A 12,931-nucleotide genomic window follows, 5' to 3' on the forward strand; every position below is an offset into this window, starting at 1 on the left:
TGGACGAAAGTAGTACTCCACAGTCTTCTAACTAAAATAATAAGAGAATAGAAAAAAATGGTATTTGATGATTTTTTTTATTTTCTAAATGTTTATGGTGATATTTTTTAAATTTCAAGTATCTAAAATGAACTCTTTTTAGGGATTAAATTGGAAGTTCACTTTATGGAGATATTTTCTTATTAGTCTTAAAAAGTATGAATTTATTAATTTTGAAATAATTAAACAACACATTACATCTATACATAATTTTATTTACAACTTATATCATTAAACTACACTACTAATGATGTAGAATCCACTCTCCACTTGAAAACAAAGAAAACTTTTGGGATAGAGGAAATAACTATGATTTCTGTTTTTTTAGTTACACAATCAAAGATGTTTTTGGAAATATTAATATTAAATTTATGTGGATAAAAATAATGCATAAACAACTGAATCAATAGTCAATACACATTTCTTTCGCAACAGCTTTTGGTAGTGCCCTAGAGACAGGAAAAATAGTTCAACCCACCTCTTTTGATGACCATTTCAACAAAATATTACAATAGCCTTGAATGTTGAGGACGATCTGATCTGGTCCATTCTCCTATTTAGCTGCGGTGTAGTTCTAAATCACCTTCACCTATTGCTTTTTCAGGTCGAATCAGGGGAGAATTTCAAGCTTGACAAATACGTCTTTCGCGATTGTGGAGAAGGGGATAGAAAAAAGGGTCTGGTGATAGTGTAAGCAGTGAGCACCAGACTCAATATTATATCCCCTTTCTCTCTCCATGGAAGAATGAAAAAGAAAGGAAGTCTTATTTGTCAGGCTTGTTATTCTCCTTTGATGTCGTGAGAGGGCAAGAGGTGGTGATTAGATACCTCCACGGCTGAGTTTGAGAATGGAACAGATTCTGATCGATGGGAGAAAGGAATATGATTTATAGTATGTTTTGTTGTTGAATTATGAATATCTGATTCATTGGAGTTTAGGTTTAATATTTAAGTTTCTATCTTTAGGACTTTGGTATACATGTTATGCTTCTTTGATCAGGGTTGATTGAATTAAGAATCTTTTAGTTAGCACTAGATTTTGTTGAAGATGGGTATTATTATTATATCTATATGTGGCAATTGCAACTCCTCAGTTGTATTTTATTCCCTTTTTCCATGATTTAAGGGAATTCTATGTAAAATTAGTATCTCAGTGCTTCTCTTCATAACAGGATAGGATTCAGTGGTTTGGACCTGACCACAGCTGTCCGAACCATCATTTCAGTTTATGGGGTTTCTGAAGCAAAATATATAGCCTCATCTATCATCATCATTAAAGCATCATCTGATCATATGCTGAGGCATGAAACAAAAAAATCAGCAATACACTCTTCATCAAAATTTAAAATTGATCTGCAGCCATGAGTTTTGCTTCAAGATGTTACAGAGCATGTTTTTTATAGGGGAAATTAAGTGAAAGCAGAGTTGAAAGTGCATACTTTTTTTTGTTGAGGCATGTTTACTTTTCGAGATTATTGAAAATCCATGGATGGAGATATTATTTCGATTTTATGTGAAAGAAAATTGTAGGAATAGTAGTAGTATTTTTTCAGAACATACTCCATCCGTCTATTGTTAAAAAGTCTCATTTTTCGATGGCACGAATTTAAGAAATGTTAAAAAGAATATTATCCCGATTAGTCTGTTGGGCTAACTCGAAACCCAAACATTTAGAGATGGCCTATTGCTGGCCTATGTACCATTGCGGATGCTCTTAGGCCAGCCATAGGCCAGCCACTCTCTCTCCCTGCCACGTCAGCAGCACTAAAAATCCACCTGCCACATCAGATTTAGGCCAGCCGCAAAAAAAAGTATTCAAAATATACTACATTTACGGAATTAAAATTACGATTAAATTACGGAATTAAATTTACGAGACATATACGGGAAAATTCATTAATTGCATTTAAAAAGGTACATAGATAAAAAAAAATTACATTTAAAAAGGTACATAATAAAGAAAAAAAACTATCGCCGTGCAATCCTCCGTGCCCACAACTCTTCAATTATATCCTTTTGGAGTTGAATATGAGCATCCACTTGGCGCATGTTGGCAAATTCCTTGAGGTGACCGACTTCATCGAGAGGTACCCCACGTCGTACACTAGGGGTGGCCGTTCCGTAGCTTGGACCGGCTTCATCGTCATTGGCCCAACTAGTCAGTTGTACGCCTTCGTCTTCGACGATCATGTTGTGCAGGATAATGCAGGCGTACATTATCTGGGAAACGCATCCGACATCCCACAAACGCGTTGGACCCTTAATTACCGCCAATTGAGACTGGAGCACACCAAATGCGCGCTCCACGTCCTTGCGCGCCGACTCCTGTCGTTCCGCAAAGTAGGCCTTCCTTTCATCACTTGTTTGCCTGATCATCTTCACAAAGACCGGCCACCGAGGGTATATCCCATCCGCCAAGTAGTAGCCCATATCATGCCGGTTGCCGTTGGCCACAAATGAGACGGCTGGACCGACGCCCTGGTACTTCTCGTTGAAGAGGGGAGACGAGTTCAGGACGTTGAGGTCGTTGTTCGACTCGGCTACCCCAAAATACACATGCCAGATCCACAGCCGGTAATCAGCTACGGCCTCGAGGATCAACGTGGGATTCTTTGACTTGTAGCCGGTCGTGTAGGCCCCCTTCCCGGCAGTCGGACAGTTCTTCCACTCCCAATGCATACAATCTATGCTGCCTAACATCCCGGGGAACCCATGCTTCTCCCCGTGCATCTGCATCAAATTCTGACAATCTTCGGGAGTAGGGCTTCGAAGGTACTGCTCACCGAAAACGTTTATCACGCCCCCACAGAAATTCTTCAGACATTCCAGGGCTGTCGACTCACCGATGTGGAGGTACTCATCCCACATGTCTGCCGCGCCTCCGTAGGCCAACTGCCTGATTGCGCCGTGCACTTTTGAATAGGGGTGTGGCCGGGTCTGCCAACCGCATCGTGCCTGAAGCGGAAACACAGATATTGACGCTCTAATGCCCCAACGATGCGCATAAATAACTCCCTGCGCATTCTAAAACGCCGCCGGAACATGTTGGCGGGAAACCGCGGATTCTCTGAAAAGTAGTCGTCGTACAGCCGCTGATGTGCAGCTACGTGATCCCGATCAATCACTGCTCAGCGGTGGACAACTCGTGGAGGGCGAAGTATCGCCTGCTGTTCCACCCTACGCATGTACCGCTCCATCTCGCGGTTCATGTAGGCATTCATAGCCTCGTTCATCCTCCGTTCGTACTCCTCAGCATCCCCACCACTACCACCACTACCACCACCGCTACCACCCGCGTTACTCATCGCGCGATGATGCTCTTGTACAGAAAGTTAGAGAGAGAGAAAACTCGTTAAAACAAGTGGTGCAAATGAAAATGAAACGAAAATCGCGTTTATATAGGTTTGTAAAAAAAACAAAACTCGGCGCTGGCCGATCGGGCCGCCACAATGGCGGCTAGTCGATCGGCTAGCGCATCGGCCAGCCCATGCCGATTGGCTCGCCGGTTAGCCGCTTGCCGCCTCCAATGGTTCGGCTAGCCGATCGGCCAGCGCGAAGAATCGGCTAGCCGGTCGCTAGCCGACCATTGGAGATGCTCTAATAGCATTGGAGATGCTCTAAATACTGCAACAAATAGGTGTACAATTATGACCTTATAAAATTTATATTTTTGTCCGATGAAGTTATCCTATTGAGGGCGAGTGTCCACAATAATTTGCCCAACTCCAAGGCCACAAATTTTTGTCCACGGAAAAAAAAAAAAAAAACCTTGTCAACCCCGATAGTGGATAAGCCACCGCCAAAAATCACATTATTTTATCAATTATTGGTATATTTTAATTCAATTAGAATAAAAATGATCGGACTATAATAATTAGGAAAAAACGCATAATTTAATAAAAAAAATTAAAACCAAATCTTCATTGTATTATAGATATGGAAAAATTATACAACGAAAATTTTATAAAAACACTAAAAAATATAGATAGTGAAAATTAGGGTGCAAAATGTGTGTGAGGTGAAAATGTGTAAAATGTAGTGTATTTATATAAAAAATCAAAAAAAATAAAACAAATAAAAAAATAAAAAGCTTTTCCGGCGCCGCGGCTGCCGGTGCCATGCAATAGGGAGCCACGGGCAGAGCCGCGGACCTATCCCCCGTCGTGTCCCCAACAACTAGTCGGCCCACGCCCGTCCACACCCCCCGCCCCGCCGTGGCCCAGCCGTGTCCTCGGGCGGGAGCCGCGGTTCCTTATTGTGGACACTCTTACAACTAGGCCTGTCAAATTGGGTACCCGCGGATACCCGATCCGGAAATTCCCAAAATTCAATACCTGATACCCGGCCCGAATTTCATTTCGGGTACCCAAATACCCGACTCGGGTATCCAGTCCCGAAAAATCGGGTATCCAGTCCCAATTGTGATTTTAATTTTTTTTTTTTTTAAATTAACTACAAACTTTTAGAATTTATTTAATATTATTTAATTCAAATTTAATACAAAGTTGAAGTACTAATATCCAAGTAAAAATAACTACAAACTTTTAGAAATACAAAATCCTTATAGTAGCTTGAAATCAAGAGAAAATAACTACAAACTTTTAGGAATACAAAATTCTTGTAGTAGTTCGAATTTAAAAGAAAATAACTACAAACTTTGAAAAATACAAAATTCATAAGTTATAGTACATATTAAATTTTTTTTATCCATCCACAATAAGTCAATAACCATCAAAATTCATAAGTTCAAACATTCATCCTTTACAAATATCACAATTCAATAATTCATAAGAATCAAGATCTAACAATAATATCATAAAAAAATCAAAATTATAAATATCACAAGTCAATGAAATTAAAATTTAATTAAAAAAATTAAATTACATATCTTATATGCTAACTATTAAGTATTAATTAAATTATAGTTAAGAAGTTAAATTACATTTAGTTATAATAAAAATATAATTTATTAATTTTAGAAAATAAATCGGATAAATCGGATAATTCGGGTATACCCGATCGGATATCGGATAACCCGATACCCGATAATCCAAAATTCTCACTACCCGATCCCGATCCGATACCCGAAAAATCGGGTTTCGGGTATCCAATTATCCGACTTTTTCGGGTTTGGATATCGGGTATCCAATACCCGATATCCATTTTGACAGACCTACCTACAACTTTCAAGGTAAACACTAACATGGTCGAATACTAATATAAGAAAATAAATATACTACAGCAAATAGTATAGGGGTGTGTGATCAATTGCTAACTCTACTTTTAATTGCTAACTACAACTAATTTAAAATCATAAGATTTGTAAAGATCTAGTGGTCCATAAATTGCCATGTGTATTTTCGTTTTTTTATTAATTAAATTTGAAAAGATAAGAAAACTACAAAATTAGGGTTTTGAGTCAAATTGTCAATGTAGTGTGCTAAACATATCAATATGATTCATTGAATATGTTAACACAATTTAACATTGAAATTGTATATGTATTGTAGTGACATATTATGGTAGCTATATTGGCATTAAACTGTTAGTTGATATTTATGAAAATTCAATAATTTTTTTCAAATTTTGACATCGCAACATATGCAAGTGAGATCTTGTTATAATCCTTATAAAATTATCTTTGATTTGATATAATTTGTTTTAAAAAATAATATAAATTAGTCACAATCATTTAAAATTTTGAGATATTTTTTAAAAGTTGGTTATAACTAACTTTTTGTTAATTGACACTAATATCCCTAATTTATATTTCTTGTACTTCGTATTGATATTCATGTACCTTGATTTAATGATTCAATACCTATCATTCAGCTATAGTTAGCAATTTAAGAGTGAGTTGGCTATATAACACAACCCATAGTATAACTATAAATATATCTGAAATTTTTGTTAAAAAGAAATGCAGAGCGTAAGGTATCAATCAGAACAACACAGCTGGAACTAAATCAATGAGCACTCACAGAAGTAATTTATTTGTTTATTTACAACATCATTCTTTATGTAATACTACTAGATTGAGAAGTTTATTTTAAAAGTCTCTATTCTGTAATTGAAATACCATTATTGGGTGATACAATCACCAAACTTCAAAGATATAAACATAGAATTACTAGTATATCGCTGTCTAAAATGTTTCCCAAACTTTTAAGCACCTATGCATATTAGTAGAATCAAATGAAGCCACCAATAATCAAAATGTAGAAGAAGTAAAATTATGATTTAAATAACAAGTAAGACTATTCCTTTTTAATACTCCCTCTATCCCCTAAATTTTTTTTTTCTGAAATGGCACGGTTTTAATGTAAAACTGAAAAAAATAGTACTATATCCGTCCCAAGTTATTTGAGTCATTTCTCTTTTTGGCTAAAAACAAAACATTTAATCACACTTACTTTAATTTTTTTTTACTTTACCTTCTCTCATTCCTCTTACTTTATTCTCTTTCCTACTTTATTTAACTCACTAAACACAACTTTCTTAAATCTCGTGCCGAAAAGAAACGCCTCAAGTAACGTGGGATGGAGGGAGTAATAAAGAGGTAGAAAGAAAAGTGTGTTAGTGGAAAATGTTTATAATTTTAGGGAACGTACCAAAAAGGAAAGAGTTTTTATTTTTAAGGGACGGAGTGAGTAAATAATCGGGCATATGATCGGTATTGCATTTATTATCACTAAGATTTGATGTCAACAGATGACAAATAACGTCCACAGAAATTGTCAACATTGTCAACTGATTGACGTTGTGTTGACGTTATTTATCATTGACATCAAATCTTGAAATCTAACGGTCCAGATTATAATTTAAAATTTGTATTATTTTAACAAATTGTAAATAATTATAGTGAGTCGGCCACCAACATATCATATGTTCGTTACATGTCGTGGTTTCCAGTGTTGAAATATGACACACTCGCATCTCAATCATCTTTAATATTGTCAGCTCAACTGATTTTTCAATTAATTATTAATAAAATTATTTGACGGTATGTTTTATGGGTTTCTTTTTGTATAGAGAAGAGAGAGATGACACAAGTTTGATGAGATGCTATTGAAGCGGTGCATTGTTAGAAATCACAAAATTTTGATGAGTTACCAGACTTCTGGCCTGCTCTCTGCAGGCACTGGTCTGAAGGTATAATTCATTTTCACATAATCCTATTTCTTTTGTATGTCTTGCCAATTTTATTTAATATGATGAGATTTTTGTGTAGGGTGGTACAGAAGTGGGTGGTTGATCTTGATCTTACCTGCTTTCCTTTCCCTTCTTCTTCTAACCAATTTTCTGATATTACAGAAGGGAAAGAAAAGTATTTTTTTTCAAATTTCCAAGTGTAGAGATTAAAAAGATTAGGTTTTTTTAGGATTTTGTCAGTAATTAGTAAATATGGGCGTTATTTCGGGTGTAGTCTCGAGGCATGTCTTGCCAGCATGTGGCAACCTCTGTTTCTTTTGCCCTTCTATGCGTCCAAGGTCTAGACAGCCTGTCAAGAGATACAAGAAGCTCATTTCAGACATTTTTCCCAAGTCACAGGTTACAATTTTTTGTGTTAGTTTCAAGCTACATATAGTTTAGTTAAACCATTTTTGTAAAGATTGTGTATTGATGGCCTTATGCATACATACTTGCTCAACTCAAGAAGGTTCTGTTTGCAGGATGAAGAGCCTAATGACAGGAAGATTGGTAAACTCTGTGAATACGCTGTTCGAAACCCTTTTCGAATACCAAAGGTATACTTGTCTCAAAGTCTACCAAATGGCATTCACATTTTAAAGTTGCATTCAATCTATTTACAGATTGCAAGCTCCCTAGGGCAAAAATGCTACAGGGAATTGAGGAACGAGAATTTTCACGCGGTGAAAATTGTTATGTGTATTTACAGGAAATTGATATCATCGTGTCGTGAGCAAATGTATGTCAACTTGTGCTTATTTGATTTATATACATATATAATAGAAGTGGGATATGATCCGTTGATAACTATTTCTTAAATTGATTACAACTATATCTACAACCTGTGCTATAGATGTCAACACGAACACATACGTATGTCAACTAAATTTTGTTGACATACAAATATCTTCGTGCTGACATCCATAACGTACGTTGTTGAATAGTTGTCAGTTATCAATTTAAGAAAGTTGCCAACCTAACAAAACCTAAATAAGATTAGTATATTGATTGCATTTACAACTTGTGGTATTCCAGGTCTTTGTTCGCAAATAGTTTAATGACTATAGTTCAAACCTTGCTGGATCAACCAAACAATGAAGAAGTTTTACTTATTGGATGCCAATCGCTCTTTGTTTTCGTTAATAATCAGGTTACGTGGTTTTTATTCAGATGTCCTTTTCTAGTTTAGGTTACTGATTAGGCTCGTTTTCGCTACACCACAGAACGATGGAACGTACATGTTTACCTTAGATGGATTTATTCCACGGCTCTGTGAGCTTGCCCAAGAAGTTGGAGAAGATGACAAGGTGCTACATTTAAGGGCAGCTTGCCTACAAACTCTATCTGCTATGGTATCATGCTCCTTTGAATTTGATTTTTGAACTCAAAGTTCTGCCAATAAATAGTTTACTATTTATCTTACATTCATGTTTTGTACAGGTTTGGTTCATGGGCGAAAACTCGCATATTTCAGCTGAATTCGATAAGGTAAGAATGGGTGTGTTCTCTTTATGTCATCTTTATATCGCATTTGACTTAGCTTCTTCATGTTCAATTGCTCAGATTGTTTTGGTAGTCTTAGAAAATTACGGAGGCGAAAGCAAGGACTCAAATTCCAACCAAACAAGTTGGGTGGAAGAAGTTAGTAAAACTGAGGGGAATGTTTCTCCTTCAACGAATGTTGTATCGAAGATTCCCTCTTGGAAAATGGTTGTGAATGATAAGGGAAATCTCAATGTGGCAGAGTAATTTCTTGGCTCAATTTTTCACTTTCTTTAGCATCCAACTTTATAAAATGTGTTGGTTTGCTTTAGGGAGGACTCCAAGAACCCGTGCTTTTGGTCCCGGGTTTGCCTGCACAACATGGCGACACTTGGGAAAGAGGCAACAACCCTGCGTCGGGTTATGGAATCCTTGTTCCGTTACTTTGATAATGGAAATATGTGGCCGATCAAAGACGGGATCGCTTTACCTGTACTCAAAGATGTGCAGTTCTTGATGGAAGATTCCGGTCTAATACTATCCTTAGTTTCTTTCGATAAATTGTTGATTCATACCGGTGATGAAACTTGCTACCGTTGATTGTGCAGGGCAAAACACACAAGTTTTGCTGTCTATACTAGTCAAGCATCTCGATCACAAAAATGTCCTTAAGCAACCAGAGATACAACTTGACATTGTGCAGGTCGTCACTGTCCTTGCTCGTATGTCAAAGGTCCAGTCATCAGTTGCTATAGTCAGCGCCGTGAGCGATATCATGAGGCATTTGCGTAAGAGCATACATAATAGGATCGATGATGCAAATCTTGGCAAAGATTTGGTTAACTGGAACAAGAAATTCCACGAAGCAGTGGATGAATGTCTCATCGAGTTATCATCAAAGGTGACCCGACTCTTTTCCAGTCGTTCTTATAATCGTTTCGGTTTAACTTCATATTCTATGAGCAGGTGGGAGATGCAGGTCTCATCCTTGATGTTATGGCTAGTATGTTGGAGAACATACCCGGCATCAACATTATCGCAAGAACAACTATTTCGGCTGTCTATCGCACGGCTCAAATTATCGCTTCTTTGCCTAATTTATCGTATCAAAACAAGGCAAGACTTTGTACACCATTAATGATCTCTGCGTAAATTTTCTATGTCAACGATTTTATTTTCTGTCATTAGGCATTCCCGGACGCGTTGTTTCACCAACTACTTCCGGCCATGCTCCATCCAGATCACAACACGAGCATCGGAGCTCACCAGATCTTCTCGGTTGTGCTTGTGCCGTCTTCAATCGCCCCACAATCTGATCATGCTGTGTCTGACTCGAAGAAGAACGTCCTCTATCCAAGAACACTCTCGAGAACTGTTTCAGTGTTTTCTTCATCGGGTGCACTGTTCGATAAGATGAAACATCAGAGAGCTGAGCAGAGCCAAGAAAAGCCTTCGGGTGATGTCGGACAGGGAAACAACACCGGTGGAGTATTAAACAGAATCAAGTCGGGTTATAGCCGAGTACAGAGCTTCAAACCAACGGCCCCAAACGTTGATGCCACAACCAAATCTAGCAAGCAAATGGTTTGCATCTAAGCTGTTTCTATCTCTTGCATAACTCGACAAACGTACTAGACCGTCTCATTAATGTGCCGAATTCAATTTCAGGATGCCGTTCCGCTTAGACTCAGCAGCCACCAAATAAACCTGCTGCTTACATCTATTTGGGTACAATCTGTTGCTCCTGAAAACTTGCCTGAGGATTATGTTGCTTTAGCTCACACTTACAGCTTGATGCTGCTGTTTTCTCGAGCCAAGGTAATTTTGGGCTCAGTAATTACTATGCTTGACTCTGTATAACAATGCTTCATTTGGCTCAGACCTCCTACATTGACACACTTGTTCGAAGTTTCCAGATGGCGTTTTCGTTAAGGGATGTTTCTCTTGCAGCAGAAGGTAACTTGAGCATATTAAATTATTCTCAAATGTGTAAGATAGTTCGATAGATCATGATTTGGATCCGAACACTAAAAGAGGAGTACAACTGTACAACAAAATTAGAAATTTGTCATTGGTGTGAGCTTATATCCGGATAATTGACAGCCTTATAGTACTAGTTTTGGTGCACAAGAAAATTCATTCAAGACTTGTTAGCACATTTGGTATGGTAAGTTATATCGATCTTAATAAGAACTTCTCGTATAACATCTGCAACATTGTATTCAGGAGTACTCCCGCCATCACGTCGCAGGTCTCTCTTCGTGCTGGCAACTTCGATGATATTCTTTGCATCAAAGGCTTACAACATTATTCCTGTAGCCGCTCGCGTCAAATCTACGCTCACAAGTAAAGTGGTATGTTTCTCATCCCTCATTATTTGGTTCATGAGAAGCTATGTTATATGATATTGTCAAAGTCTTAGTAGATGTTGATTCTACGCGTTTTCATCATTCTTGTACGTTCCAGGTCGATCCATTCTTGTCTTTGGTAGACGACTCAAAGCTGCAAGCTAATGAAACCAGAAAAGTTGTGTATGGTTCCCAAGAAGACGACGTTTCAGCTTTGAAATGTCTTTCTGAAACAAAAATATACGACGAGCAGACAACCACGTCTCTCACTGCCCTAATTGTCAAGAGCCTCGATAACTTAACAGAAGTAAGTCTATATTTTATCCGTGTTAACGTGTTGTGTGATCGTTATTGATACCGTTACTCATAATTACCATCTCAACTCACTTCTGTGCAGTCAGAGGTTTCCTCCACCAGGGAACAACTTCTCAAAGATTTCGTGCCCGAAGATTTGGGCTCACTTGAAGGCCCGTGGCTCGGTAATTACATGGAAGGAAGGCACATGAATAAGGCGAGCTTGAGTGGCGATAAATCCTTTGACAAGGTACCTTTAGCTTAGCCGATGCTACAATATTTCGTTTATCGTTATATCTTCACCATTTGGCAGGTGGCCTCAATGTTTGTTACGGACGACGATGGTTTCCCAGAGTCAGTTGGAACCGAAAAACAGAACATGCAGTTGGATGTACAGAATCCTAATCTCATTAGCGTTGATCAGCTTCTGCTATCTGTAAGTATCGTGGAAACAGAAATGTCTCGCTTTTACGATTCGTTAGCTTAGTTTATAGTGATCGTCAGGTGCTGGAAACTTCGACAAACGTAGGCAGAATGTCAGTCTGCACAGCCCAAGATGCCTCGTACAAGGAAACGGCCAACCACTGCGCGCATCACAAACCCGGGCCTTTGATGGCGATAGCCGCACAAGGAGAGAGCAAGGCGATGGAGCCACAAGTTTGCAATCAAAACAAGGTACTCCCTCTGTCCATAATAATTTGTCGCCATTTGACCCGGCATAGGTTTTAAGAAGTAAAACAGAAAGTGGTTAAAAAAGTTAGTAAAATGTGGGTCTAACTTTTATATAGTAAAATGTGAGTGAGAATGCATTAGTGGAACGTAGGGTGCATTACCAAAAATAGTACTCCCTCCATCCCAAGGTATTAGACCAACTTTCCTTTTTGGGATGTCCCAACATATTAGACTCATTTCCTTTTTTAGCAAAAAGCATCTATCTTATTTTATTCTCCACCTACTTTTTTCTCTCTTCTCTCCCCTACTTTTTCCCTTTCTCATACTTTACTCTCTCCACTTTTACTATTTAAATATCAATTCCTTAAATCATGTGCCCAAAAGAAGTGGGTCTAATACTCCGGGACGGAGGAAGTAAAAGCAAAAGGTGACAAATCTTTGGTGATTTTTTTTTGAGATTGGGCTGTGTTACACAAGAAGACTTTCCTTGCAGGCTGGAAACCCGTTCGTGGACAACGATGATCACAGGCTTCAAGTTGTGCAAAGCACTGGTGGTGGTCCAGGGCCGTGCACAACCGAAGCTCAGAACGAGTTCAGGCTGCCGTCAGCAAGCCCGTTCGACAACTTCTTGAAGGCGGCTGGATGCTGATCCGTCCTCGTCTTGTCAGTATGCTCGTCTACGACAGGCACGTGTTGAGGGTGCTAGCAGTAGAAACAGCAACATTGGTTTTTTGGCGCCCCCTATGCTTCGTTAAAAAATAAAATAATTTTTGAAAAAAAGATGGGTGTAGTAGTGGATCATGAAGCTCTGCTAGCGGAGGGGTGAGTGATTTTGTTGTAGAGCTAGCATAGAAGAAGATCGATGTTCGAAGGAACATGCATATTTGGGTTCCTCTTTTTGTCTG

The 12,931-nt window shown here is 38.3% G+C and overlaps 1 protein-coding gene and 1 long non-coding RNA gene across 7 annotated transcripts; both read left to right on the forward strand.

Moving 5' to 3' along the window:
• The first annotated feature begins 465 nt into the window (after positions 1-465).
• LOC125191064 (uncharacterized) lies at positions 466-1,475 on the forward strand. The gene is made up of 2 exons (XR_007171026.2): positions 466-931; positions 1,212-1,475. It is a non-coding gene; the product is annotated as an uncharacterized LOC125191064 (long non-coding RNA).
• Positions 1,476-7,002: 5,527 nt separating this feature from the next.
• Positions 7,003-12,925, forward strand: LOC125191315 (protein SEMI-ROLLED LEAF 2-like). Of its 6 annotated transcripts, none has more exons than XM_089059653.1 (20): positions 7,012-7,191; positions 7,271-7,590; positions 7,713-7,787; positions 7,854-7,969; positions 8,266-8,380; positions 8,454-8,582; positions 8,671-8,718; positions 8,794-8,975; positions 9,045-9,241; positions 9,321-9,613; positions 9,679-9,828; positions 9,901-10,296; positions 10,381-10,530; positions 10,629-10,668; positions 10,939-11,066; positions 11,179-11,367; positions 11,458-11,604; positions 11,668-11,790; positions 11,859-12,029; positions 12,520-12,925. In XM_089059653.1, exons 2-20 carry the CDS (start codon positions 7,444-7,446, stop codon positions 12,673-12,675), a joined length of 2,952 nt encoding a protein of 983 aa, XP_088915779.1. In that variant the 5' UTR covers positions 7,012-7,191; positions 7,271-7,443; the 3' UTR covers positions 12,676-12,925. The 6 variants fall into 6 exon arrangements, with proteins under 6 accessions (XP_088915781.1, XP_088915779.1, XP_047944798.1 ...); XM_048088841.2 differs by having other exon boundaries at positions 7,013-7,191; positions 10,381-10,440; positions 10,593-10,668; XM_089059654.1 differs by having other exon boundaries at positions 7,013-7,191; positions 8,454-8,537; positions 10,593-10,668.
• The last annotated feature ends 6 nt before the right edge of the window (positions 12,926-12,931 follow it).

The sequence above is a fragment of the Salvia hispanica genome, chromosome 5 (assembly GCF_029641045.1).
Source record: "Salvia hispanica isolate PSC_SH4W2 chromosome 5, Shi_PSC_v1, whole genome shotgun sequence".
NCBI classification, from domain to species: Eukaryota; Viridiplantae; Streptophyta; class Magnoliopsida; order Lamiales; family Lamiaceae; genus Salvia; species Salvia hispanica.